This window comes from Rhinopithecus bieti, unplaced genomic scaffold, assembly GCF_001698545.2.
Source record: "Rhinopithecus bieti isolate Rb0 unplaced genomic scaffold, ASM169854v2 scaffold_13262, whole genome shotgun sequence".
Taxonomy (NCBI): Eukaryota; Metazoa; Chordata; class Mammalia; order Primates; family Cercopithecidae; genus Rhinopithecus; species Rhinopithecus bieti.
In genome coordinates, this window is record NW_016808004.1 from 1,626,538 (window position 1) to 1,653,388 (window position 26,851).

At 36.7% G+C, this 26,851-nt stretch overlaps 1 protein-coding gene and 1 pseudogene across 2 annotated transcripts in view; one reads left to right on the top strand and one right to left on the bottom strand.

Annotated features, from left to right (window-relative positions):
• Window positions 1–26,851, top strand: part of LOC108537538 (exocyst complex component 4) — a 661,401-nt gene that overhangs the window by 377,672 nt on the left and 256,878 nt on the right. Inside the window, exon 10 of the mRNA XM_017885082.1 lies at window positions 2,328–2,424. Within this exon, the coding sequence (XP_017740571.1) occupies window positions 2,328–2,424 (97 nt within the window). The remainder of the gene's footprint in view (window positions 1–2,327; window positions 2,425–26,851) is intronic.
• Window positions 5,720–6,220, bottom strand: LOC108537540 (transcription elongation factor B polypeptide 1 pseudogene; annotated as a pseudogene). The gene has a single exon (XR_001887845.1). The product of XR_001887845.1 is annotated as a transcription elongation factor B polypeptide 1 pseudogene (transcript).

Consider the following 26,851-nt stretch of genomic DNA (forward strand, 5'->3'; position numbering starts at 1 on the left):
CTTTCCTTAACTCAGCAAAATTTAGCAGCACGTTCATATCTCTGATGCAAACATTGTACAAGATTGATTTTTTTTAATGAGAAAAAACAGTGCACGATTTCTAATTAAGGGTTGACTATGCCATTGTATTTTGGTTATTCTTAAGAAAAGTATGCACTGATGAGTTGGTAGAAACAACTGATCCAAATGTCTAGACTTTGATGCCTCTGGGAAGTCCTGATGATCCAGGGTATGGATTTCTGAAGCTTCACATGTTTTTATCAGTCAATTTCCAAGATGCCTAGAGACCATTCAGATAGATAATAAATCAAGGGAGATTTAGCTGTGTTTGGTAACATGCAAAGAACTATACTCAGAAAGAAAATGTTTAATTTAGAAGAAGGAAACCAAATGTTGGAAGTGTAGATTGCTGGGGTTTTGAGGAAGCCCACTAAATAGTAGCCATCTTTCCTGCTGGAGTTTTGAAACTATTGAGAAATAAGTAAGGTAGATAGTAAGTGAAATGTCACTTTTATATTGATTTAAGCCAGATTGCAGGATGTAACCCAGTTTGAGAATCAAACAAAGCTTGCTAACTGAACATCACAGTTAAACAGATTTACTCACCCATTTAGAAAAGATGTTGGCCCACTTCAGGCCTTCTCTGACAAAGCAGGACCTTTATAGCTAAACTTACACCAGACACCACTTAACTGTCTTCAGGCACTCTAGTTTCTAAAGTGGAATATGGGAGTTGCTAAGCCATGCATGCCCAGCCTTTTCTTCTCAATTTTTATCAGTCAGAGGCATTATATCACTTCCCCTGGAGTGGGTAAAAGGTGGAAAGAGGTCAGAGATTACATTAGTTGAACTTCATTATAGTGGCAAGAAACACAAGTGGGGAGAGCATTTTCCCAACATCCAAAGTGATACATCTTTTCACATTCTAAATTCTCTGAAATGAGGATGTATCTGAAATGAGTGGCATCTTAATGGCTGCCTACTGGAAACCAGTCACGGTGAATTGTCACCGGTGCAGTGTGTGTGAGCTTGTGTTACTCCTAGCACCATGACCCTTCAGTGTTTCCATTAATGAAGCAGTTAAGGACCATTTGAGGAAAGAGTATAAGTCCTGGTCGGGATAGGAAAGCCTTCTGTTTAAACCTTCTGATAGCATCAAGAAAGCATCAACTTTAAACTTTGCAGGATGGATATCAGCAGCGTGGAATGAAATACGGGATGCAGCATGGAGCATTCCTTTATGAAACACACGCTCTTGGTGACAGTGGATGACAATGTTTAGAAAACAAGGACATTGAAAACTCCGAGTCAGAGTGATTCGAAAGAGCTAGACTTCAAATATTACTTAGTGTTAAGAATGCCTTAACAAACTTATTTTTCTTATATTTTCTTATTGAATGTGCCTGAGAGGTTTATGGTAACCATTTGTTTCTGTGAAAAGCCAAGCTATTCAATAAGGAAAAGGAAACATTCCAAGAAAGCATTATATCGTTTAAATAGCAGAACTTTTTTTTTCTTGGTGATGTGTAAAATAATAGTATGTCTTGTAATCACTGGGGTCTCAGATTTGATAAAGTATGGTAAGTTAGGCTTATATGAATCTCTGCTCCAATCTTTACAACATGCAGCAACTTTGAATGGCAGGCACTTCATCCTTTCTCTGAAAGCTTTATGTCCCATACTGTCCAAGATGGACCCTGGTCATTGGAGATCAAAATTTTCACCTTAACGGAATTGTAGCCTTGCACTGTTCCATTAAATGTAGCATTTGTTCTTACTGTGATTCCATGTTCTTACTCAGAGTAAAAATGCTGGGTTTTGTTTGTTTGTTTGTTTGTTTTGAGATGGAGTCTCGCTCTGTTGCCCAGGCTTTAGTGCAGTGGCGCAATCTTGGTTCACTGCAACCTCCGCCTCCCAGGTTCCAGCAATTCTCTTGCCTCAACCTTCCGAGTAGCTGGGACTACAGGTACATGCGACCATGCCTGGCTATTTTTAAAAAATTTTTAATAGAGACAGGGTTTCACCATATTGGCCAGGCTGATCTCAAACTCCTGGCCTGAAGTGCTCAACCCTCCTCAGCCTCCCAAACTGGTGGGACCACAGCTGTGAGCCACCTTGCCCGGCCAGGGTGAAAATTCTAATCTCTTGTTTATTCAAGTGAGGAAGCCTGGATGAAGTCGTTCAAAATAATTTTGTACATACCGAAGGTTTTTGCTTGCAAAGATGGTCCTAATTATGACAGTATAGGACTCATCTAGATATGCTTGGTTTGTTTATTTATAAACGTTTCGATGAGCTAAGTCTCTTTTTTTTCTTTCGTCTGAAAGGGGGTCCTGATGACAACTTAATTGAAGGTGGAGGAACAAAATTTGTCTGCAAACCTGGAGCCAGAAACATTACCGTCATATTCCACCCATTACTAAGGTAAGTCAAGTGCTGTGATGTACTTACTGAAGATCAATATTTTCATTATTTATGCTGCTCTGCTGAATACCAGTTGTTGCGTCAGCATTGAAACAAGTCATAAAAGAAATTTGTTCTATTTTTAGGGCCTCACTATCAAAGTTAGTCAGTTTAACAGATAATCTCAGTCCCACTGAGTAGCTACTTATTTTCAGGAGTAAATACTTTTATTTGATTTTCTTTCTTTCACACTCCCTATCTCTGTCCCTCGCCCGCCCTCTTCCCTTCCCTCCTTCCCTCCCTGTCTCTTTCTTTTGTGTCTCAGGAGTTGGCAAACTATGGCTTACTGGAGAAATCTGCCCTGCACATGTATTTTTAAATACATTTTTATTGACACACAGACATGCTCATTTGTTTACGTATTGTCCATAGCTGCTTTTATGCTACAAGTGCAGACTTTTAATTGCAACAGAACTCATATGGCCCACAAAGCCTGAAATACTTACTCTCCGGCCCTTTACAGGAAAAAATTGCCAACCCATAATCTGTCCTTGTCATTTACACCAATGTCCGAGATATCTTTGAGAACTGACAGGTCTCTGAAGAAATATGATTTATAAAAAAATGAAAGACATACACATCAAGTGTATGTTTTTATATGTTGAAAGATAATGTGATGTGACCAGAGTGAAATCTATTCTAATGCTCAGTTCATTAGGATAACATGATTATAGGAATGTAAGAATCCATAGTGCCTCCATTAAAGAAAAAAATCTAAATCCTGAATACTTTTAAAAGGATACTTTTTGAGAGTGGAAAAAAGAGGCAATTGTCGGGTAGATAAAAAGTTTCAGTTTATGATAGGAAAGTTTTAGAGATCTGTTACATAACAGTATGCACATAGTTGACACTACTGTACGGTACATTTAAAAAAGATTGATGGTAAATTTAATGTTATGTATTTTTTTTTACCACAATTTTTAAAATGCACCTTTTGGGATCCAGATATCTAATATAATATCAATTGTATGTTTTCTCTGTAAAGAACCAGAGTATATATTTGTGGCATTTTCATATAATAGACCAGAAACTCCTGAATTTACTAAATGTTAGGTACTTCAGAATATCACCTTACCTTTCTCAGATCACTTCTATAATATTTGAGGCATTTGGAATAACAGTTAAGCAAATGCTGTTGAATTGGCCAGAGATAATATTATGAATATTTTCTCCAAGCATAAGCAGTTTATTATTACAATGTCCTACCTTCTCATTATTCGAGACTTACTAAATTGATACCATTAGAACTAATTACATTCTAATCTCTTATATGGGTAACTAGTGTTCTAAATTGTACTGGATTAGTTTCCTCAATTGATTTTAAATACAAAAACATAAATATGTAAATTAAATATCGAAAAGTTGACTTTCACACAATAAAAGTTTTAAAGAAATTTTACTGAATTTAAGAAGTCTGTTTTAGCAGAGATTTGTAGCAAGTAAATTCATTTAAGAACCATGGGATTAAGAAAACTAAGACTATTAAGAGATTAAGAAAATTAAAACTATTTCTCTGTAGGTTTAGTTGATAAGTACTATATGTATATAATTAAATTATAACATACAGAATTTATAGATTCAATAACATTGATTATATATATCAATTGACTTTGGTAATTAGTTTTCACTGTCTTCTTCAATTACAATTGATTTCTACTTAGTTAATGTTGCTAATTGTTAGAAATTGGAAAATACCTTAATCATGGTAAGCATCTTCTAACCTAGATTTAGTGCCATAATTTACTGCTAAGTTATACTATAGTTTGGATAAGTGGAATTCTTGTGCTTACATTTATTCCCAAGTAGAAAAGAAATCCTTTGGAAGCCATTAACAGTGTTGTCAGTAACCACTTTTCAAGAGATTTTCCTGTTTTTTTTTTCTTTTAAATGTGAAGTTAGAAGAATGAAATATATATATATATACACACATAATATATAAATATATATGTTAGTACTTATTTTACACTTAATAAAATGCATTTTTTTTGTAGAAGATTCTGGTGGAACTTAATGTATTACAGTTCTTGACAGTTACTTGTTAAGTCTTTATAAATGCTGCTTTGCTAGATAGTTGTTTCAAGGCTTGGTAGTACTCCCAGTGGTTTTACTCTCTTACTTGATTTCTACTTTCATTCAGAATTTTAGCTTATTGATTAAAACTGAAAAAAGTTTGTTGCCTGATATAGTTTATCATTCATTCTTTCTCTGTGTATCTCTTAATGGAAATTCCAAAAATATTGTGTGGTCTGAAAGGTAAGTTCATTCTTGGATGAACAGATGACTGTGATAGAGTTTTAATTAGCTCTTGGCCCAAATTGCAACCTTGTCAAAAACTCCTGATTGACTTGTGGAACTTGAAATGATTAAGATCTTTTAGTGGTTTTTTACCTTTTTTATTTGAGTTTTTACACTTCAGCATTTCCTGAGTGTTGGATTTATTATTTCTTCTAAAATTTAGAAGTTTCATTTTTGTAATTAAACGAACCAGTGTGCATGATCATACTTGTGTATTTTATTAGTACTATTATAATTTAAAATTTTTCTTTTATACTCAACAAATATTTATTGAATAATTATGATGCATATTTTCCTATCTCCAAGTTAGATGTGGTCTCTTGTTCAGACGTAGTTGCTCGTATTTTTATGAGATTATATAAACAAAAATTGTGTAGATATGTTTTCTGTTCTTTAGAATGATCATTGCTTTTATTCTATGCTAGTTTAAGTGAATGTGAGTTAGCATTCTGTTATTTGAAAGATAGTGTAGCATAATGGGAGAGGCAGTGTAGAAGAATGAAAGGTGGAAAAAATGTACAGGATTGCAAATTCCAAATGGAAAACATGACAAGTGATCTTGGTTCAGGTCTAGGCTTCTTCACTTCAGTTTTACTCACTGCTTGTTATTAGACTCTGATTATGCCACGTCCTGGGGAAAGAAAAAAATAAGATCATTTCCTTACCTACAAGTTCCTCTCTTGGTAGCCGCATGGGCTGCAAAAAACGAAGAAGCCTGAAAACATCACATATTGGTGAGGACATGGATCAGTGGGATGTCTCATACCTTGTGGGAGGATGTGAATTGGTTCAGCCTCTCTCAACTGGTTTGACATTATTGAGAAATCACATTTCCTGTTACCTAGCAGTTCCCTCTCCTAATGCTCTTAAATGTGTTTCTACTTGTTATCAACTGACTCATATTATTTTTCCATGCCAATTTGCCTAACTCTTTTTCCTTCTTTTTTTTTTTTTTTTTAACAGTTTATTATAATTTATTTTATTGAACAGTCTAGGAAGTTCGCAGCCATCAGCAGTTCTAGTGCAATTTCAGGTGCAATTGGGAATTCGGGAATCTCGGTGGAGCTGTTAGTGTAGCGAACCTTGTACGTAAAATACATGCATACTTTTGATAGCACATGTGAAGGTATCTCTCTAAAATGGACCTCATTGGTTTCGTTCTCAGCAAACTGACCTGGGCCACTCAACATGGCTTTTATCGTGCCTGATGTTAATGCATGTTCTCTTTTTACAATAAATTCATGGCCATCAGATGACATCAATTTGACATACATGGCATCAGGGCCTTCACAGCCACCATAGGTTTTCTCCTCTCCATCCATTTTGTTCTTATGAAATTCTACTTTGCTTCCCCAGGAACTTTAGTAGCTTCCTGGAGCTCCGTTTCCACCCCAGCCTGAGACTCAATCGTCAGCTCCGCAGCCACCGCAGCCGGGTCCCCGTGTACTGCCACAGCCCCTATCCCAGGGCGGCCCCCCCACCAAACTCTTTTTCTAATTGGTTACAATAATTATTCTTTATTTATAACTTAGCTCATATTAAAAATAAGTTTGGCTGGGCACGGTGGCTCACACCTGTAATCCCAGCACCTTGGGAGGCCAAGACGAGTGGATCACCTGAGGTCAGGAGTTTGAGACCAGCCTGGACAACATGGTGAAACCCCGTCTCTACTAAAATACAAAATTAGCCAGGCATGGTGGCATGTGCATGTAATCCCAGCTACTTGGGAGGCTGAGGCAGGAGAATCACTTGAACCCAGGAGGCGAAGGTTGCAGTGAGCTGAGATTGCGCCACTGCACTCCAGCCTGGGTAACAAGAGCGAAATTCCATCTCAAAAATAAAATGAAATAAGTTCTAGAGGAACTTACCACAAGTTGACTTTTATAAAAAATCAGGACCTATTTAAACATTATATCTTTTTTTTTTCTTACATGGTCTCTTGGCAAACTCACATTTGTTTTCAGTGGAGGGAGATCCCTTTCAAGTGTTTAGGTTCTTCACTTTCCTTTGCTACTTTTTCCCTATGTCTGGTGTCACTGGTACTGTACTGTCTTCCTGAAACTATGCATATGACTATTCTATACACTTCATTTATTAAAATCATTCATTTCATAGTTTTCATTCTAGTAGTGCATTCTTTCCAGCTTGGAGGGTTTCTATGTTGACAATTCCAACCACCCTTCTAAGAATACCACAGCACAGTTTCCCGTTATGCTGGTTTGTATATTCTCAGTAGTTGCTTTTACTCTCCTTTCATAAAATTATTATACTGGGTCTTCAATTCTGGTAATCTTGCTAACTTATTTTTATACTGTTCTCATAGCTACTGCAGTTCCATCACTAGGAAATCTCACAGGATGTGAGAGTCAAATATACTGACTTCTAATTTGTTCACTGCCCATTAACTCTGCTTGTCCCTTTACTTGCTTATTTAATGCTTTCCTTATTGTTTTCTCTTTACAGTCAAGCATGTCTCTTAGAGAGTAAATTTCTAGAAAGAAATGGGGTATAGTATATTATCTTACTTGCTTTACTCTTAGCCTACCAAGACATTGTTTGTAATTAAACCTTTAATGAATGTTTTTAATGATAGGTCTTTCTTTTCTTTTTTTTTTTTTAACTCATTCTGTTGTCCAGGCTGGAGTGCAATGGTGTGATCTTGGCTCACTGCAACCTCTGCCTCCTGGGTTCAAGCAATTCTTGTGCCTCAGCCTCCCAAATAGCTGGGATTACAGGCATGCGCCACCATGCCCAGCTAATGTATTTTAGTAGATATGGGGTTTTGCCATGTTGGCCAGGCTGGTCTCAAACTCCTGACAGGTGATCTGCCCACCTCGGCCTCCCAAAATGCTGAGATTACAGGTGTAAGCCACTGTGCCCAGCCAATAACAGGTCATCTAATCAGTGTTTCTGCCTGTGGGTCTAAATGAACAAAACCATAGTAAGACAATGGTTTCTAGCCATGCCCAGATAGATTCTGAAATACTTTCCCTAAAATGTAGACTCTGAAAGTGATATAACTGATGCCTTTTTTTCTTCCATTGACATGTTTCCTCTCTTTCAGCTTTCTCTAGAAGGCTTTAAGACAAATGAATGAGTTCATTCTTATAAATGGAATTTATGTTATGGGCCTTGATTTTGGGAAACAGAAGGAAGATATGTTAATGTTGGAATTTGAGTGACATTATTTCTCTTCTTTTGTGTAGTTCTGATGTGCATTTAGGTTTCTTTCCAAAAAAAATTATTTTGAATAATTACATCGTGGTAATTTTAACCATGATCTGAATATAAAGAAACCTTTGGCAATGAAGTACATTTTATTATAGTATCAATCACAATTTAAATGAGGGTGACACTTTTTATTACAATTAATATATAATGTAGTCTTTTCAGGAAATTTGAAATTACTTTGTAGCTGTTATTTGTGGGATTTGTGGGGAGAAGGAGTGAGAATGTACTTTTCTCTTTGTTTTTTTTCATTCATTTTTTATTATTCTTTATTCTCTGCAAGTCTAAAAACAGGTAATTTATTGTGCCTTAGATTTGTTAGTACAGTTCTTTCACATAGCAAACACAGGTGAGAACACAAGTTATTTCTTAGAAAATCTGAATGCTTGCACCTAACTAGAAGTATCATTCAGAAAATACTCTAATGCCATTTTTTCTTCCTGGACCAATAAGGCGTATTGGTGGGAGCGTTGCTAAATCGAAACAAAGTCATGCCTTTGACAGGTGCACTTAGCACCTCATAACCACAGAGTCCCAGTTAAATAAGTGGAATTGTCAAAGAAGGATGGCAACATTTAATGCAGCCCATCACTGCTTTAGAAACAGTGGTTAGCTAGGACAAGACTCAAGAACAAGGACACACTGGCCCAAGGAAACCTTCTGAGTCCTCACATGGCCTCTTCCCTGTGCACTGGGACAGAGCTCCCTGGTGTCGCTTCCTCTTACAAGAATATTAGCTCTATGGGATCAGGGCCCTGCCATTGTGACCTCATTTGACCTTAATTACCTCTTTCAGAGAATATATATTAAAATTCACTGTCAGACAGACTATTAATTAAAGTGGTATTTAACCATCCTTTTAGCATTGGAATCCTATTTTAACTGGAAAGGAGTTTTGTACATTGTATGAGAGAGAGAGATTAGACCACTAAAAGTGAAGAAGTGAAGTGTTGGGGCTGGATAGAAGTGAACACATTCTAAGTTTTGATGTCTGCCAGATCACTGGGAGCCTTCGTTTCCCTTATCTGCAAAGGAAAGAAAAACATTCATTAAGTGTTTAATGACAGACAATGTCTTGGTAGGTAAAGATTAAAAGCAAGATAATACTATACCTCATTTCTTTCTAGAAATTTACTCTTGAACAGACGCACTTAACCAGAAAGAGAAAACAGTAAGGAAAAGCATTAAATAAACGAGTTGGTTGGTTTGGATGTTGCTTTCTACCTGTTAAGTTTTGTGATTCTGTGACTGGGCAGTGCTTTTATAATATTTAGGGAATCTGAAGGCCTGGCATTTTGAAATTTAAAAGTTTATGTAGCAAGTGAGTTTTATAGTGTGTTGGAGAATTGTTGCTTATATGCTTCAACTGGCTTTTAAAAGGCATTTGGCTCTTTAAGGTAATGAACACTTGGCATGCATGAAGTAATATGTTTCTTACGGGACAACTGAAGAGCAGTTGTTTGCAGTCTTGTGACATGGCAGAGGCAGGAGGCTGGGGACATGGGGATGATGATACCATTCAAGTTGCAAAGTGTTACTGATTCTAGTTCTGTTGGACACTGCTGGAATGTTGAACATCTGGGCTATAAGCATTTTTTACTAGTAATTATCATCCACACCTCATTAAGATCAGACATCAATTTATGTCTTTCTAGGTAGAGCAAAAAGTGAAATATTTATTGGCCAGTGAGAAAAGTCCTGGCATCTAGATCAGTTAAGAAGATGAACCTCTCTTGGCAACTTGGGCTTTTGGTGATGGACGGTTTGGTTTGCTGTGTTCCATCCTTAAGACTAATAACAGTCAGAACAAGTGGTTGTAGTCATAGCTAATGCATAGAGAAGAATTTCTAAAAATTACTCTGAGATGTAGATGTTACACATAGAAATCGCTATATCGCAGCAGTATAGGGTACTGTTTTGTGGCCTGTTTGTGAAATAGCTTTGAAATGCCTGTGATTAGGAGATGCTTAAAGTTAGGACAGGAAGTAACTGAAACCAAACCTGGAGCAGTGAAAGGCTCCAAAGGTGATTATGCTATTAACCAGTAATTTCTGTTTCCAAAAATGACATTTCAAAGTAAAAGAGAATTGTGATTAGCATTTTATTTTATACTTTTGTTTTAATAATTATAGTACTTATAATATCACATATTGCCAATATTTTCAGATCAAAGGCATATATAATTTACTTTTATAATTAAGCACATTTTCTTAATATTTTTATCTTTGAAAAATGCAGTGACATTGTTCTACCCATGTCAATTTGATGTGTACATTGATATTTATTTAGCAGAATATTATTCTCAGTGTTCACAGGTATTTGATATTTTTATACAGATGCATGTTTGTTCTTAATGAGCTAAAGCTTATGTAGACATTTTGAAAGATGTTAGTGATTAGACAGCCTAGCAAATAATGTTGTAGATCATACATTATTCATGCATGGGTGGAAATGTGGACACCTTGTTGCATTTTTATGAAACACAGCCATTTTTTCCCCTCTGCTCAGAATTATGAAAAAATATTGCTAGTTTTCGGTCTGCCTGACCTGTAAGGCCTGTGAAGTGCTGAGTGGTTGGTATACATAGATTTCAAGCCCTATATTTGAGTAACTTCTTTTGATTTAATATTATAAATGTTAAATGCTATAAACCTTCAGACCACCTAACTTTTGGAGATTAAAAAATTTCATTCTAAACTTTTTTTACTTTTATATTTTCAAAATGTATGACATATAGCTAAACACTGATTGCAACTAAATGGTCAGTTTTGTACTACTGAGTAAAATGGAGAGCCAGTCAAGGTTTCAACCCATGTATTTATGCACATTTCGGCAATTTCTGAAAAGGTGAAGCATCTCAATCTAGTTAGCACAAAAGAATAGGCCATTTCTCATGAGAAACAGTCAGAAAAACTGGAAATATTAGTGAAAAACAGGGGAGAAACAGAATATTTTTTATCAGTTTACATATATAAAGAGATCACTTTATATTGTAATCCCTTAAAGAGATAAAGTTATTTTGTTATTTGTTGCTTCGTACATATGGATTATAACTAATTGGTTGTATGTTTCAAGAGATTCTGCTCTACACAGTGAAAATTTTCAAATGAATAAGGCAGCAGAAATAGGAAAGCTTTTCTTGGGAGATAATATTTTTCATGGAGATGATTAACCAGAAGCTGAATTTATGATGCAGTTAACTGGCTGTTGAATTTCCAGGTCGACATTCTTTAAATCTCTGATTGTAAGCCTTTCTAACATACTGTGCAACTTCAGAGCTCTGGGGAGATATGTTTCTTCCAGTCTTGCTCATTTGAGTTACTTTTTTATGCTTCAACTTAATGCTGATGATTATCATTGGCAGGGTCAAGGGAGTATAGTTGACTTCTGTGTCACTTCAGCATTGACTTTCTTCTTTCGAACACAAGGAGACTCATGGAAGGGTTGTTAGACAAACGCCACCTCTCCCTACCATATAGTTCCTTCTATCCTCTTTTTTTCTTCTCTGCTTTTATTTTTGTATTTTCCTTTTTCATGTCCACTAACTGGTACATACGAGTATAACTTAACTCTTCCAGTGACTGTTAAAGGAAAAAGAAAACTAGCTTTCTTTTGTTGTAAAAGCTAATTTGGAAAGGATCCAGTTTCAGCTTTCTACTTATGGCTAGCCAATTTTCCCAGCACCATTTATTGAATAGGGAATCCTTTCCCCATTTCTTGTTTCTGTCAGGTTTGTCAAAGATCAGATGGCTGTAGATGTGTGGTATTATTTCTGAGTACTCTGTTCTGTTCCATTGGTCTATATCTCTGTTTTGGTACCAGTACCATGCTGTTTTGGTTACTGTAGCCTTTTAGTATAGTTTGAAGTCAGGTAGCGTGACGCCTCCAGCTTTGTCCTTTTGACTTAGGGTTGTCTTGGCAATGCGGGCTCTTTTTTGCCTTACCCCTTATACGAAGATTAATTCAAGATGGATTAGAGACTTAAATGTTAGACCTAATACCATAAAAACCCTAGAAGAAAATCTAGGTAGTACCATTCAGGACATAGGCATGGGCAAGGACTTCATGTCTAAAACACCAAAAGCAACGGCAGCAAAAGCCAAAATTGACAAATGGGATCTAATTAAACTAAAGAGCTTTTGCACAGCAAAAGAAACTACCATCAGAGTGAACAGGCAACCTACAGAATGGGAGAAAATTTTTGCAACCTACTCATCTGACAAAGGGCTAATATCCAGAATCTACAAAGAACTCAAACAAATATACAAGAAAAAAACAAACAACCCCATCAAAAAGTGGGCAAAGGATATGAACAGACATTTCTCAAAAGAAGACATTCATACAGCCAACAGACACATGAAAAAATGCTCATCATCACTCGCCATCAGAGAAATGCAAATCAAAACCACAATGAGATACCATCTCACACCAGTTAGAATGGCAATCATTAAGAAGTCAGGAAACAACAGGTGTTGGAGAGGATGTGGAGAAATAGGAACACTTTTACACTGTTGGTGGGATTGTAAACTAGTTCAACCATTATGGAAAACAGTATGGCAATTCCTCAAGGATCTAGAACTAGATGTACCATATGACCCAGCCATCCCACTACTGGGTATATACCCAAAGGATTATAAATTATTCTACTACAAAGACACATGCACACGTATGTTTATTGCGGCACTATTCACAATAGCAAAGACTTGGAATCAACCCAAATGTCCATCTGTGACAGACTGGATTAAGAAAATGTGGCACATATACACCATGGAATACTATGCAGCCATAAAAAAGGATGAGTTTGCGTCCTTTGTAGGGACATGGATGCAGCTGGAAACCATCATTCTTAGCAAACTATCACAAGAAGAGAAAACCAAACACCGCATGTTCTCACTCATAGGTGGGAACTGAACAATGAGATCACTTGGACTCGGGAAGGGGAACATCACACATTGGGGCCTATCATGGGGAGGGGGGAGGGGGGAGGGATTGCATTGGGGAGTTATACATGATATAAATTATGAATTGATGGGTGCCGACGAGTTGATGGGTGCAGCACACCAACATAGCATAAGTATACATATGTAACAAACCTGCACGTTATGCACGTGTACCCTAGAACTTAAAGTATAATAAAAAAATTTAAAAAAAAAAAGCTAATTTGGGACCAACGCTGTATTTCCAAATAACCCTAAAATCAGCATTACTTTGCTGCTGTGATTTTGACGTAGATTTAAGCTGATATTTTAGATGCAAGTTTTCGTCTCTTTATCAATTACATTTTGTTATTAATTAACCTTATTAGCAGCTTACATATAAAAGACAGTAGAAAAGACTATTCAGAACAAAAGGCTTGCACAATTTGTATGCTGCTTTTTATGTATTCTGAACATGTATTCGCCTTTTGGACTACGATACACAAAATATGCTTATTCAGCATTCGATGAAATATGTTTATGTCCAGCCACAGGGCCATTTACATCTGATTTTGAAATCTGAATTGATAATGTAATTTGGTGTTAAAAATAACATAGGCATACCTAGGAGGAAAATACAGTCTCTCCCTTTAATAACATGTATTCCTTTGAGTGTTGGCTTTGCATTGTTTCTTTGTATGATTGGGAAAATTATTTTATCATTCCTCTTGCTCCTCAAAAAACAGAAAGACACACACACAACCTCTTTCCTGTTTACTTTTTTCTGTTTCTGTTTTGCATTCTTTGTTACTGGGCCTTCTATATAATACCAAAGACTCTTCTTTGGTCATAATTGTCATTTGAACATTTGATCATTAATATTGCCTACCATGTTTTTAAAAAATGTGTCATATTGCAAGTGAAGTATTTTTCTTTTCATGGTCATGAGATCTTTTTTATTTTCCTTTTGTAGTTAAACAAAAATAAACCCCAAAATAAGCAATGATATTTTCTCAGGATTTTATTATTTAATAACTGAGAAAGGAAACTTCTTTGATTCAGCAAGATAAGTGAGAACAGCCAGCTAGAAAGGAGAAGAAAGGTGGAAGCATCATAAAGGAAGTTTTAGTTTTGAATTACCTTAATTTCATTTTTTGGTAAGAGTAGTGGTTATGAACCTGGGAAGTGCTGGGTCTGACTTTCATGTTGCACTTGAAATAGTTGCTGGAATGTTTGATGTTTTATGTTGTTTTACTAGTTGGGAACGAATAGTAATTCTGACAATCATACCGTTTTTAAACTCGGTGAGCATTCTTCAAAGCCTATTTCTGTAAAATACCACGTTGTAAATAGGTGAGAAAGTATTCAATAATGTCGAGAAGAAAAAAAAACTATAATGCTAACAAGTTTCTACAATACCACTCTTTGGTGAAAGAATATGGAAGTATGTTACTTAATTGGACTCCGTAAATTCAGAATCTATACATTTTAAAAAATCTTTTAAAATTTTATTGAGATACACATATATACATACATTCAAATGTATAAATCTGTACACATTTTATATATTTGTATATTTGTATGAATTTTTACATATGTGTACACAAGTATAACCAGGACACAAATCAAGATATAAGACATTGACATCAATCATTTTCAGTACCCTAGAAGACTTGCTTATGTTGACAGTCAATCTCCTTCCCTGAGAGATAACTATTATTGTGAATTCTGTCCCTACAGATAGATTGGTTTTGCCTATGGTTTAACTTGATATAAATGGAATCATATAGTATGTACTCTTTGGTGCCTGACTTCTTTTGTGTGACATGATGTCTATGTTAGTCATCCATAGACTAACACTGATTTTTTTATGTTAGTCATTGTGTCAGTATACTACTGAAATTAGCAATTATAAAATATAATATTCAATCATTATTTTGGAATAAAAGAACTTTTAGAATCCTACGGTCCTAAAAACTGTTCACAAATTAAACTTCTTCTAAACAACTTTCCAAGAAATCTTTTGATTTCCTATCTTGTGGGTCCAAGGAGGTTCTCAGGGCAGTAAGAGATCTTGCAGTGGGGCAGTGTCCAGCAGGGCAGTGAGCCAGTGTAGCTGGAAGCCACATTCTCTCCGTGATGGACGTAGACTGTTTCCTACAGCTTTGGTAGTAAAAGCTAGGGAAGCAAAAATTAGTTGACATGTTTCCTAGACTTTGGGTTTTCTGATCAGTCAGTGAAGAGATAATTGGCAATTAACATGAGTTGCTACTTTTATTAAATAAAAGGGATTTTTCTTAGAATTAAGATCCATCCTTTTTAAGGAAAGATAATTGGCAATTTAAAATTGACATTCTCTTTTTTTTTTCTTAAGAGATAGGATGTTGCTGTGTTGCCCAGGCTGGAGTGCAGTGGCTGTTCAGAGGTGCAATAATAGCACACTGCAGAATGCCTGGGCTCAAGCGATCCTCCCACCATAGCCTCCATACCCAGCTTAAGTCAGTGTTCTTAAACCAACATTAATATGTAGGCTAGTTTTTGGGGACAGTAAATTCAGTCAAAGAGGGAGGAGAGAAGCTTGACATGAGGGATTAGCCAAGAGCCAGATGCAGAATTATCACAGGAAACCATGATCAGGTGTGGACCCAATTGAGCGACCCTAACATAGTTGTAGTGAGTTGGGAATTTACTTTTATTGATCGTAAATCACATGGTTCTGGTCCCTAGCAGGCAGTCACTAAAAATGTTTTGAGTAAATGAGCAAATTAATTGAATTTAAAAGTGGTGGGGGCAGTTTTAAATGTATAAGGCAAACTGGATGGATATTGAATATTCTTTTAGTATGTCTGTAGAACCTTTCATTGTAATTCTTGAATATTAAAAGATACTTTTTTAACCTCTTTATACTGTCCTGAGCACATATATACGTACATACATATACACACATACATATACATACATATAAACACACACACTCATTGTCTTCACTTTAGCTAGTTGATTATTAGAATATATTTTATACAGTCACATTTATTCCAGCCACTTTTTTTTTTCAAGTTTTTGTACATCTGCAGCCTCTCCTGGTGGCTGCTAGTATCAGTGTCACCTGCAGTGCTTTGCCAACCACCTGAAGCTCTCTTACTCTGTCCAGTGTGCTGAGGGTGCTGGCATCCATCAATGTCTTTTTTTGCGTATTCTATTTAGTTTTGCTTTTTGCATCTGTGAAAAATGGTAGAACATCTTCTCAATGTAAGAGTGGAAATAAGAATAGTAAAGAAAACTGTACAAAAATAGGTCACTAAATTCATTCTTTAGCGTGAAATTATAAATGCTGAACAGGGTTGATAGAGGTGCATCAATGCTCAGAAATGCATCTAAGTGAATCTACAGTTCTTTCTTTCTTTGAAGCTTTTAAGCAAATTGATATGAGGATTTCATGAAGATTAAAAAGAAACCAACATCCTTCTCTGAATGTTGGAGGTCTGTCTGCTTTATAAGCCTCAACTCATTACATTTTCTTTTTTACATATTTTTGATTGACATGTTGATTTTAAAAATGCAACTTCAACATTCAGTGGGAGTTGACAGTATTTAAACTGAATTTTGGGGCAAAATTCTTCAATATAGTCATATTTTCTGTTATTTTAATTCATTCTTATTTTTCCAGCAACTACTCACTGGGTGCTTACTATGTGCCAGACACTGCCCTTGGCTTTGTGGAGACTGTGTTCCTAACGAGGGTATTGTGGTAATTTGAGAATAACAGAAAATCTATGACAAAGGAGCCCATCATTCCACTAGTGCTAAATTTCTTCCGGTTTCCTTTTTTAAGCTTAGAAGATTATCTGTTGCAGAGGCACATCTCTTTTCATGCTGTTTCTTTTTCAGAGGTAGTTTCACCTCTGGTCTTCATCCCACTTCCCTCCATCCCCTTTGGGATCCAGACCAAAAAATCTTGAAGTTCCACTTAGAAGACCCTTGTCCCTCTTACCCCACACATCTAATGTTGCTAATTTCTACCAGTCCTACTTTTTAAATATGTCTCAAATTTATCCAGTCCCCCCTTCGATACTTGTTGCCATCGCTTCAGTCGCTCAGTTTCCTAATTGGTTTCTGCTACTCCAAACCTAAATTTCTTTAATCCATCTTCTACACTTCTTCCAGAGTGACCCATGTCATTCCCCTCCTTCTTTGTGTTTTCCTGTCCCCAGCCCTTGAAGTGGAACTCCTTGTTGTAGAATAGAAGGCCTGACTTTCTGACTTTATGCACACAGCTCTTAGGCCCCCCTTGTACACTTCAAAGGCACAAACCCTTTCTTTTTCCAGGTCTGTCATGCTATTTTCAAAATTTTTTTCTTTCTACCAAAAAGGCATCTACCAACACTGACCTTTGACCTCCTTCATTATCTGAAAGACATTTTATCCTTCAAGAATCAGCTCATGTATCCCCTTTTCTTCCAACTTTTTCCTGGGCCTACTCCTACCCACCCTTGCATAATGTAAGTGGATCGTTGTCTGCTTTTTAAAAATCATTGTGATTTTGCTGTATTTTTATTATAGCACTGAGCACATTGTCTGGAGATGACTCAAGATAGAACACAGGTGTTATTTGGTGTATTAGTCAGGGTTCTCTAGAACCTCACATGATCGCAAGGTCCCACAATAGACCGTCTGCAGGCTGAGGAGCATGAAAAGCCAGTTCAAGTGTCAAAACTGAAGAACTTAGAGTCCAATGTGTGAGGGCAGGAAGTATCTAGCATGGGAGAAAGATGTAGGCTGGAAGGCTAGATCAGTCTCTTTTCATGTTTTCTGCCTGCTTTATTCTAGCCATGCTGGCAGCTGATTAGAATGTGCCCACCCAAATTAAGAGTGGGTCTGCCTTTCCCAGCCCACTGACTCAGATGTTAATCTTTGGTAACACCCTCACAGACACACGCAGAATCAATACTTTGTATCTTTCAATCCAGTCACATTGACACTCACTATTAACCATCCCAAGTCCACCCCTTGTCAACTTGAACCCATATACATCTCCTGAGATCATGTATAATGTTAAAGACAATAATAAGGTCATTATGCTTAACATAATACAACTGTCCTTTGTACAACCAGAAACACACCAATCCTCAACCCAAATACTATTACATGAAGTTAACAATACTTAAATGCTGATATGAAGTCGATAAATCTCATGTCACATAATGAAGGAAAAAGGAAATGAAATGAAGCAATTTTCTTAATGCAAGTGTATACATACACAAACATGTTTTTAACAAAAGAAGGAGGAAATACTCATTATAATTACCGTCCTTATTTCTGCAACCAGTCACGTGGTCATAGCTGTTGTTGATCATAGGTATTGATGACTGCTTCCTCTACTGATCATTTTCCTTTCCCCAGTGTACAGTTGCCATGGTAGAAGGCCAGAGGTCTCCTTGGGGAAGGATGGGAGAAAGATTCACTGCATAAATTGTCAGTAATGCAGTGGGCTCCTTCCTCGAGGTGACCTGGCCTTGCCTTCATTCAAGGAGTTCTGGGTCTGTAAACTGGCTCAAGTCTGAAAATTGGTTGAGGGGCTGTGATTCCTGTTTTTATAATTCAAATTAGTTTTTTGTCTATTTGACCTAGAAGTTTTCTGTTTATATAAATAAAGTAGGAATGCAGTAGGCTTCCTGTCAATTTCACTTCTAGGAACACTGTGGTTAATTAGCCAATGCCAGAGCTCTACAGAAGTCAGACTATTCTGATTGCTGCTCTGCCCCTGCTGTCTGTTACTGTAGCTATGCCTTCTTTGCCTTTGATGGTTGAGTGCCGTCACTTGGCCCCTGCCATCTTGGGATGCAATTATTCCCATTGTATTTAAATTTTGTAGTTGAGTGACTGTGGTTCCCATGGTTAGATCTATTATAACTTTATTACTATGATTATGATGTTTACTTAAATATGTAAAGTATATAATACCATTAATAGCTAACATTTAAATACAGTTTGCAAAATACTTGAAAATACATTGTCTTTTTTGGTCCTCATACCAACCCTAAGAAATAGTTCGAAGTAGACATATTATTTCTGTTTTATAGTTGAGGCTTGGACAGTTTCTTGTTTAAAGTAACATGGTATTAGAGGCAAAACTTAAAAATCTGTGAATCTGATTATAAATCCTGTGTTTTCTGCACTTTGTTGGATCTGGAACCTGGGCCTGAAGAGAGCCATTCCCAGGTACTCCATGGGATGTACCACAAGGTGAGTCAGGGATCCAGGCCACCTTCATTTGGTGGACCCCTCATGCCTAGGCCCTCAGAGTCTTTTCATTTAGTAAGTGCATGAGAAAGACGGGATTGTAGAACTCTCTTTTAAGCATCATTTCCTTCATTTTTCTGTATTCTTCGTGTAGTGCAAACTAGTTAAAGTTTTGTGAGCCACAGTGCTCGGCCATAGCTATATCCCTTTGTATTTTTGTATGTGTTTTCTTTCTCTCTACTTGATGCCCTTTTCCTCCTCCTTCACCTGATGAATTTCTACTCATCCCTCAGCAACGTCTTTTCTGGGGAGCCTTCTACCACCTTTTTTTTTTTTTTCTTGAGACGGAGTCTAGCTCTGTCTCCCAGGCTGGAGTGCAGTGGTGTGATCTTGGCTCACTGCAAGCTCCACCTCCCAGGTTCAAGTGATTCTCCTGCCTCAGCCTCCCAAGTAGCTGGGACTACAAGCACGTGCCACCATGACTGGCTAATTTTTTGTATATTTAGTAGAGTCAGGGTTTCACTGTGTTAGCCAGGATGGTCTCTTATCTCCTGACCTCGTGATTAACCTGCCTTGACCTCCCAAAGTGCTAGGATTACAGGCATGAGCCACTGCACCCAGCCCTCTACCACCTCTCTTACTGCTCCTCATCTCTCAGTGGTCCCTTTCCTTTTCCTCTGTGCCCTTGTGGGACCTAGCACATTACTTCCTGGGTGTTTCTTCTCCCTCAAAAAGAAGATGCTAGGGACCATTATTTGATTAGCTTTGCATAACTAGAACTTGAATGATTTTTAGCATACACTAGATTCTCAGTAAATATTTGGTGAGTGAATCAGTAATGTGACTTTTTCATGGAAATTAAAGTCATATAGTTCTCACTGTCAGAACCAGGATATCAAGAACAGACAACCGGTTGTTAGGAAACCACACACAGTTCATGGTTCAGGTTTTGTGCTCCTGTGTGCCTTCGGACCACTGCCCCCTAAAATAGATTTGCATCCAGTGTTTCTTCTTGGAGTTGCTTTTAATATCCAAATAGACAAATTACAAATATGCACTTCCAAATGTATTTTGTGGTAAAGTTATTTAAAGAGGACTAGTTTTTACTTAGGTCATTGTAAAGATGAGGATGAAGCAGAGAAAGAAGGTCTTTTGTTTTGCAATCTTTATTGCTTTATGTTAGCTGACAGACTGCCTGTGTTTGATTAAAAATGATAGTCTGTAAACTCCTTAAGTTAGGCCATTAATTTCCCGTGACAGCACATGAAGCGTCTCCTCTCCTCCCCTCCCCAGACCCAAGCACACGTATCAGAGGAGCCTTCTGTGTGAGACATTTGTTTAACGTTGCCTGTCAGAAAAGGTGCCACAACAAGTCAGTCAGGTTTGGAGTTTGCAAACATACTTCCACCTTACTGAACATCACAAAGGCTGTCAAAAATTTCATGTCCTTATATTTTTTCTTCTCTCCAGAAGAAAAACCATTACAGATGTAAATGTTAGAGAAATTTTGTCATACGCTTTGGAGCTTCTGCAGGAAGTATTTTTCATAGTTTGGAAAAGAGGAAGGAGGCCTCTGCTGACACATTTGCAATCTTTCCAATATTTTGTGTGAACTTTATAGTTTACTACACTACAAGAGGCTATTTTTTCTTCTAAATATTACTTATATCTCATGTTGGTTTTTTTTCCTGCTTTCTCTGAAAATGAAAGTGTAAGCTTTTTCAAATGACCTTGATATTTCCACAATCTCTGTTTATTTTTCCTTTTAGTTTCTTCCCAGTCTTCTAGATGCTTTCCACCAAACCCACTTCTGGGAATTATCCACATGTGTACTTACTTGGGAGTTGGATGAAATATATGTATGTGTGGTATGCATATTTCAGATATTATTTTATTTGATGGATGTTGAATAACTACTAAGAGAGAAACCAGTTGCTCTTCAAAATGTAATTAACAACACCAGCCCTGGAGAAGTTTACGTTTGGTTGTGACAAAGCTAGTAGCATGCCCTCTGCAAAGAAGAGAAGGGGAAGATGGATGCATTTCTAATGCAATCAGGAAACCCCTCTATAATTTAAATGTATTAGCATATTCTAAGAAACCCAGGTATTTAAATGTTCCTAAGACAGCTCAAAGCCTTTCCCAAACAAGCATGATTAAATTACTTGGAACACATTGAAACAGCACACATGGCCCTTAATGGATCAGCATTATCAATATGCATTTTCATGGCCAACTCCAGGAAACCCATCTCTGAAGCCATAAGGAGTCAGATTACTGATGCAATCCTAGTGATTTTGCTTGCATTGCTCACATCCAGTTTGCCACGAAGTGTTTGACGGCATGCAAACACTGAATTTCACAAACATTAATGCCATTTCCTACTTGTCCCTAGAAATGGTAATTAGCATACATCTTGAATCCTTTAATTTTGGATTATATACAAGAAAGCAAAAGTTTTCAAATATTCTGAAGTCTGGGCATGTTGGGATAATATGACATGGAACTAATTATCTAAGGGTGCATTCTGGGTCATTTGAAATTTGTATATATATTGCAAAGGTCACAATCAACTCAAATAAATAATAAGAGGAGCTACAATGATTGAGCCTTAGTGATGAACTCAGCTATGTTATAAACAGTTTGCATGTATTATCTAATGTAGTATTCCTAGCAACTCTATGAAGTAGGAAATAGTATCACCCCTATTTTATAGCTAAGGAACCTGAGGCATGCATGGAGAGATGAAGTAGCTTGACCAAGATCAAGCGATTGTAAATAGGGGGCTAGGATCAAGCCTAGACAGAAGGACCCTAGAGCCCCAGCTCGTACCTTTTACTCTATGCCTCAGGTGTGTGCCTCCATTTAAAACCCTTACCAGAGGAGGCTCTCAGGCTCGAGGACTCTTCCATAGTGGCTCTAATTAGGCTGTTTGACGCTGATAATCCAGTCAAAGAGTTTATCCACAGTCAAACAGAGTAGATAATCCACTCTGATAATCCACAGTCAAACAGATGATCCAGTTCGACTCTGGATTTTCAAACAGCCTAAGTAGAGCCATCATGGAAGATGTCTGGTTCATAAACAGTTCTCCTGTTAGGTTGAAATACATGATTTTTCTGTTAAAAAAAAAAAAGAAACTAAGATGAAAAGATAAAATATGACCAGCCCTGTGTCCCAGAGACTTCCAGGCCAGGTCAAGATGGGCTCAGAACACTTCGTTATGTTGGTCCAGCCCAGTTACTGTGCCCTTCTATTAGTTTTGCTTCTAAAAGATAAGAATCTAGAAAGAGTTGGGCCAATTTAGAAGAAAAGATTATGTATTTGATGGGCTAATATAGGTCTAATTATTTGCATAACTCAAGGGCTTTTATTAAATACATTAACCCAAGGTAAATTTTCAAGCCCATTTAAAATATAATTTAATTTATTTAAAAAAAATTGATCTGCACAGATTAGGGATGCCTCTATGGCCGAAGAGGAGCACTTAAATATTTTTAGAAGTGAACATTGTGATTTCCCTGTTAGCTTTAGGTCTTGGTCTGAAGTGAAAGGAAAACTTTCAGCAACCTCACGTGCTGCCTACGGGACTGTCTCCTTTATAAACATTCTCTGTTGGCACTGTCTTCTGGAGAGCATGTACTTCCCTACATTTTGTGGCATTACCTTGTTTCTCAAATGACTTCTGCCTTTGTAGAATCATCTTCTTTTTTCCATGAGATATGTGCAATATAATACTGTTCTCGAATATTTTAGTCTTCATGACACTATTGTGAATCGTCTTTAAACACATATATCCCCCAATGTATGACATATTCCTTAGTCCTTATTTTATAGTAGGATGATACAGTGGGTGCCATTAAAGGGGAGGAAGACAATTGTGACTTAAACAGACCGTTAGTGCCGCCTTTGAACCTTAGTCTTACGTGAGGAGGAATAGATACATTTACATATTTATTTGGAAAGGTTGAATAAAGGATTCGCAATTTGATTCAGAAACGTCATTAATTTTTAAAATGTATTTACTTGCTTATCCCTTTCTGAAAAGACTGTGAAACAGTTGCCTGAATATTTCGTTTGAGGGGCGGTTAAAAACAGAAGTTGTGGGAAAACAATGTCAGCAACAATTTATGAAAGGAAAGCATTGGACATATTTAGTTTTTCTTACCCATTTCTCTTGAAATACCTGTGCTTTTCCATGTAGTGCCTTTAATATCACAAAGAGATGAAAGGGATGAATTTTGTCTGCGGTGGATTGCACAGAAGCTTGAGTAGACTTTTTTGGTAGTTTCATAAGTCTCAGCATACCACTCATAAAGGGAAAAGTCACCTTGGCTTTTAAATTTATTTGGGCATTTTCTTGAGCTTATTATTTTAAAATAATAATGCCTCCTCCTCTTTTAAAATTACTGGTGTTGCAATCCCTTTTTAATAATTTCTTCCTAATGTTTGCAAAATCCCCCTGAGGATACTTACGGTTCTATGGAATTCCTCTTCTCCAGATATTGACAGAATCATTAAACATGCTGAGCTTCATGATTACTTTTCCAGCACCACTTTCTTTGCTCTTTATCATTGCATTTGGTTATGTTTCATCTAGTTTTCAATACACATGATAGGGTTCATAGCCCAGCCAACTGGAATGAATTTGATAGCTAAGCATTTCACGGGCTGGCTCTGTAACTAACATATTCTGCCAGACCCTACCATGTGTGAAGCATTACTACTTTTTTTTACCAGTAAAGATTATTTATAACTTTGATTTCTTTCATGCTCATTTGTGTTCCTGAAGAAGGGAGGGAAGGGTGTGCCCTATCAGAGTGTTTCTCTTGGCTTTCCTCTATGTAAACCTCACTAATACTTTCAGTCACCACCTTCTGTGTCGTTCCTTTTGAGCGAAAGGAAAAGAAGTAGAGTTCGGTTCAAGGCCATGCTTTGCTTTTCACAGGAGAGTGCTCTCAGAAGCTCTGGTGTAGTTCCAACACCTTATTTCTATGGCTGCCTGATAGTGGCTTGAAGTGGTTAGAGGGAGAGGGAGGCTTGGTGGGAATATACTTCATGCATTGTTTTTGTTGTTGCTGGTACTGGAATGAGCTTCAGTAAATGATTTTAAGAGCATAGTTCTTAGAAGTTATGATGATAAATGACTGAATAAGAACCTATTTAATGTTGCATCACTACTTTGGGGAAAAGTAATTTTAGCTAAGTATTTCAGGAGTAAGAGAAAGTTTATATTCATAAGATTTAGTTATTTTCTAGGTTTTTAATCCTTTTATAAATATACAAAACTATTCATAACAGACTTGGTTAATACTCTGAACCAGCTTGGAATACACTCTTTTATTTGATCATTTTTCCTTTATTTTTCAGTTTGATAATTTAATTTTACAGTCATATGTATGTTCCCTAGTCTAGAGAGTTCTGTCACATGGCACGATTAGCAATTGTGTGTGAAATGATTATGTGGCAACATTACTAGTGAATTACAGCTAGTCTAAATACTGTATGTTTTCACTTGAGAACATTGGCTTTGGAATGTATATCTGGCACCAAGAAGGGGAAAAAAAAGAAAAAAAGACTTGATGATAAAATGCAGCCAGAATTTAAATTGTGAAATGGAGCTCTAAACTCAATTGTTCCTCCCACTGGTAGCAACTTGAGATCATGCATTTCCTTTCCAGAATGAAAATTATGCCCTTTTAAGAATACTTGGTCAATTTTTCATCTTCAAATTGGTGTTTTTTTAAAATAAAAAAAGCCAGAAGTTTACATGGTGTGTGTTTATGTCTGTATATTATACAAAGGATCTAAAATATAAGCCCTAATTCATGCCACTTCAAACTAATGGAGTACTTGTTTCAAGGTCCCTAACTATAGTAGTTATTCCTTGGAATGAGGAAGTGAATCTTATGTTAAGACTTTACAATCCTGGCTGACTTCATATTGAAGCCCAAATCTGGAGGATTGGTCTCATCATAAGATGTAATCAGCAACCTACCCTGCTGGATATTCACTGTTTGGTTACTAACTGTACAATAACTGCAGTGGAAGAAATACAAAGCAGAAGTAAAGCCAGAAGACGTATTCCTAACTTTTAGGTTATTTTATCCCATAATAGAGAGAAACTGTTCATTTAGGATTATAAATAAAGCTTTCTTAGTACATACTGAGATTGGTCAGGTTTTGTTTTTTGTTTTTTGTTTTTGAATGGGCATTTATTGTGTGTTGTCAAAGAAAGAAAGCAGGAGGGCGTTTCCTTAATGATTTAATTATTATGATTGTGCAAGTTTCTTTGAATATGTTCAAAGCACTCCCCATATGAGAAGGAAGAAAATGCGAAAGTCATACACCACATATCCCACAGTTTTTGTCAAAATAAGACCTCAGTGTTCTGTAATAAAAAGTCCCTTTCTACTCACTCCCAGCATTTGACATAAGTGATTGACAGCATGTGTAGTACCTTCTGTTCATTAGGGTCTAGGTCAAGGAAGACATCATAGCTAAGGAAATCAAAACTCAGAACTGAAGCAGGAACTTTTCATTCAAACTTGAATAAATCTAAAGGAAAAGGACGTTGTATCTTCAAAAAATTAAAAACCAAAACAAAATGTGAAAAAACTCCAACACCTATAGTATTCTCAGCACTACAGATTCTGTGTTTGTTTTGAATTGAACATTTTCAGAAAAACATCATGATTCATTAGTCTGAAAAATTATCACATTATCATAAGAAAAGGATTGTTGACTATAATGGAAATAGGCTTTGGATCACTTATGATATGAGTAAGTGCTTTGCCTCATAGCATTAAACCAGGATTCCAAGATATAGATTGTTCATTGCATAGAAAGATTTTAAAAATTATTTTGAGGACTTTTATCTGATATTAGAGTTTCCCAAAAGGATCACACCTTGTAACTCAAACTGTATTTTTTTTATATATACATGTTTTTGAGACAGAGTCTCGCTTCATTGCCCAGGCTAGAGTGCAGTGGCACAATCTCAACTCACAACCTCTGCCTCCCAAGTTCAAGGGATTCTTGTGCCTCAGCCTCCCAAATAACTGGGATTACAGGTGTGCACCACCACACCTGACTAATTTTTGTATTTTTAGCCGAGACGGGGTTTTACCATGTTGGCCAGGCTGGTCTTGCTGACCTCGGGTGATCTGCCCACCTCAGCCTCCCAAAGCACTGGGATTACAGGCGTGAGCCACCACACCCTGCCATAACTCAAACTCTAGAAGGCAGGTGCGACTTGGTAGATTGATTCTCATTATTGGCTTAGAAATAAACGGGAAACCCGGTTGATTTTCTTTTCCAAGTAATTCGGCTGTGGTGTGGATGGTTTATAACTGCCCTTCTCCCCGTGACACTAATAGTAAATATTTTCCATGTAGATGAAAAGCTACCAGTATACGTATTAATACTTATAATAGAAAGATACACATTTAAAAAGATTTACATGTGAAAAAATATGAACTGTTATTACTTTCACATGCAGCCTAGACATATAGTATCTTTGAATGAATGTAAGTGGGAGTTGGAGGAGAGATTTTAATTTGAAAGCGAAATACTGGTAAAATACAGTTTGTTGTTGTTATTCTTCAAGAAATAGAAGTGATTTAATTTTCTTTAGCATAATGTAGAGATTATAGTGCTTTGTTTACTAAACACAGCTATTGTTTTTTTTTTTTTTTTTTTTTTTTTTT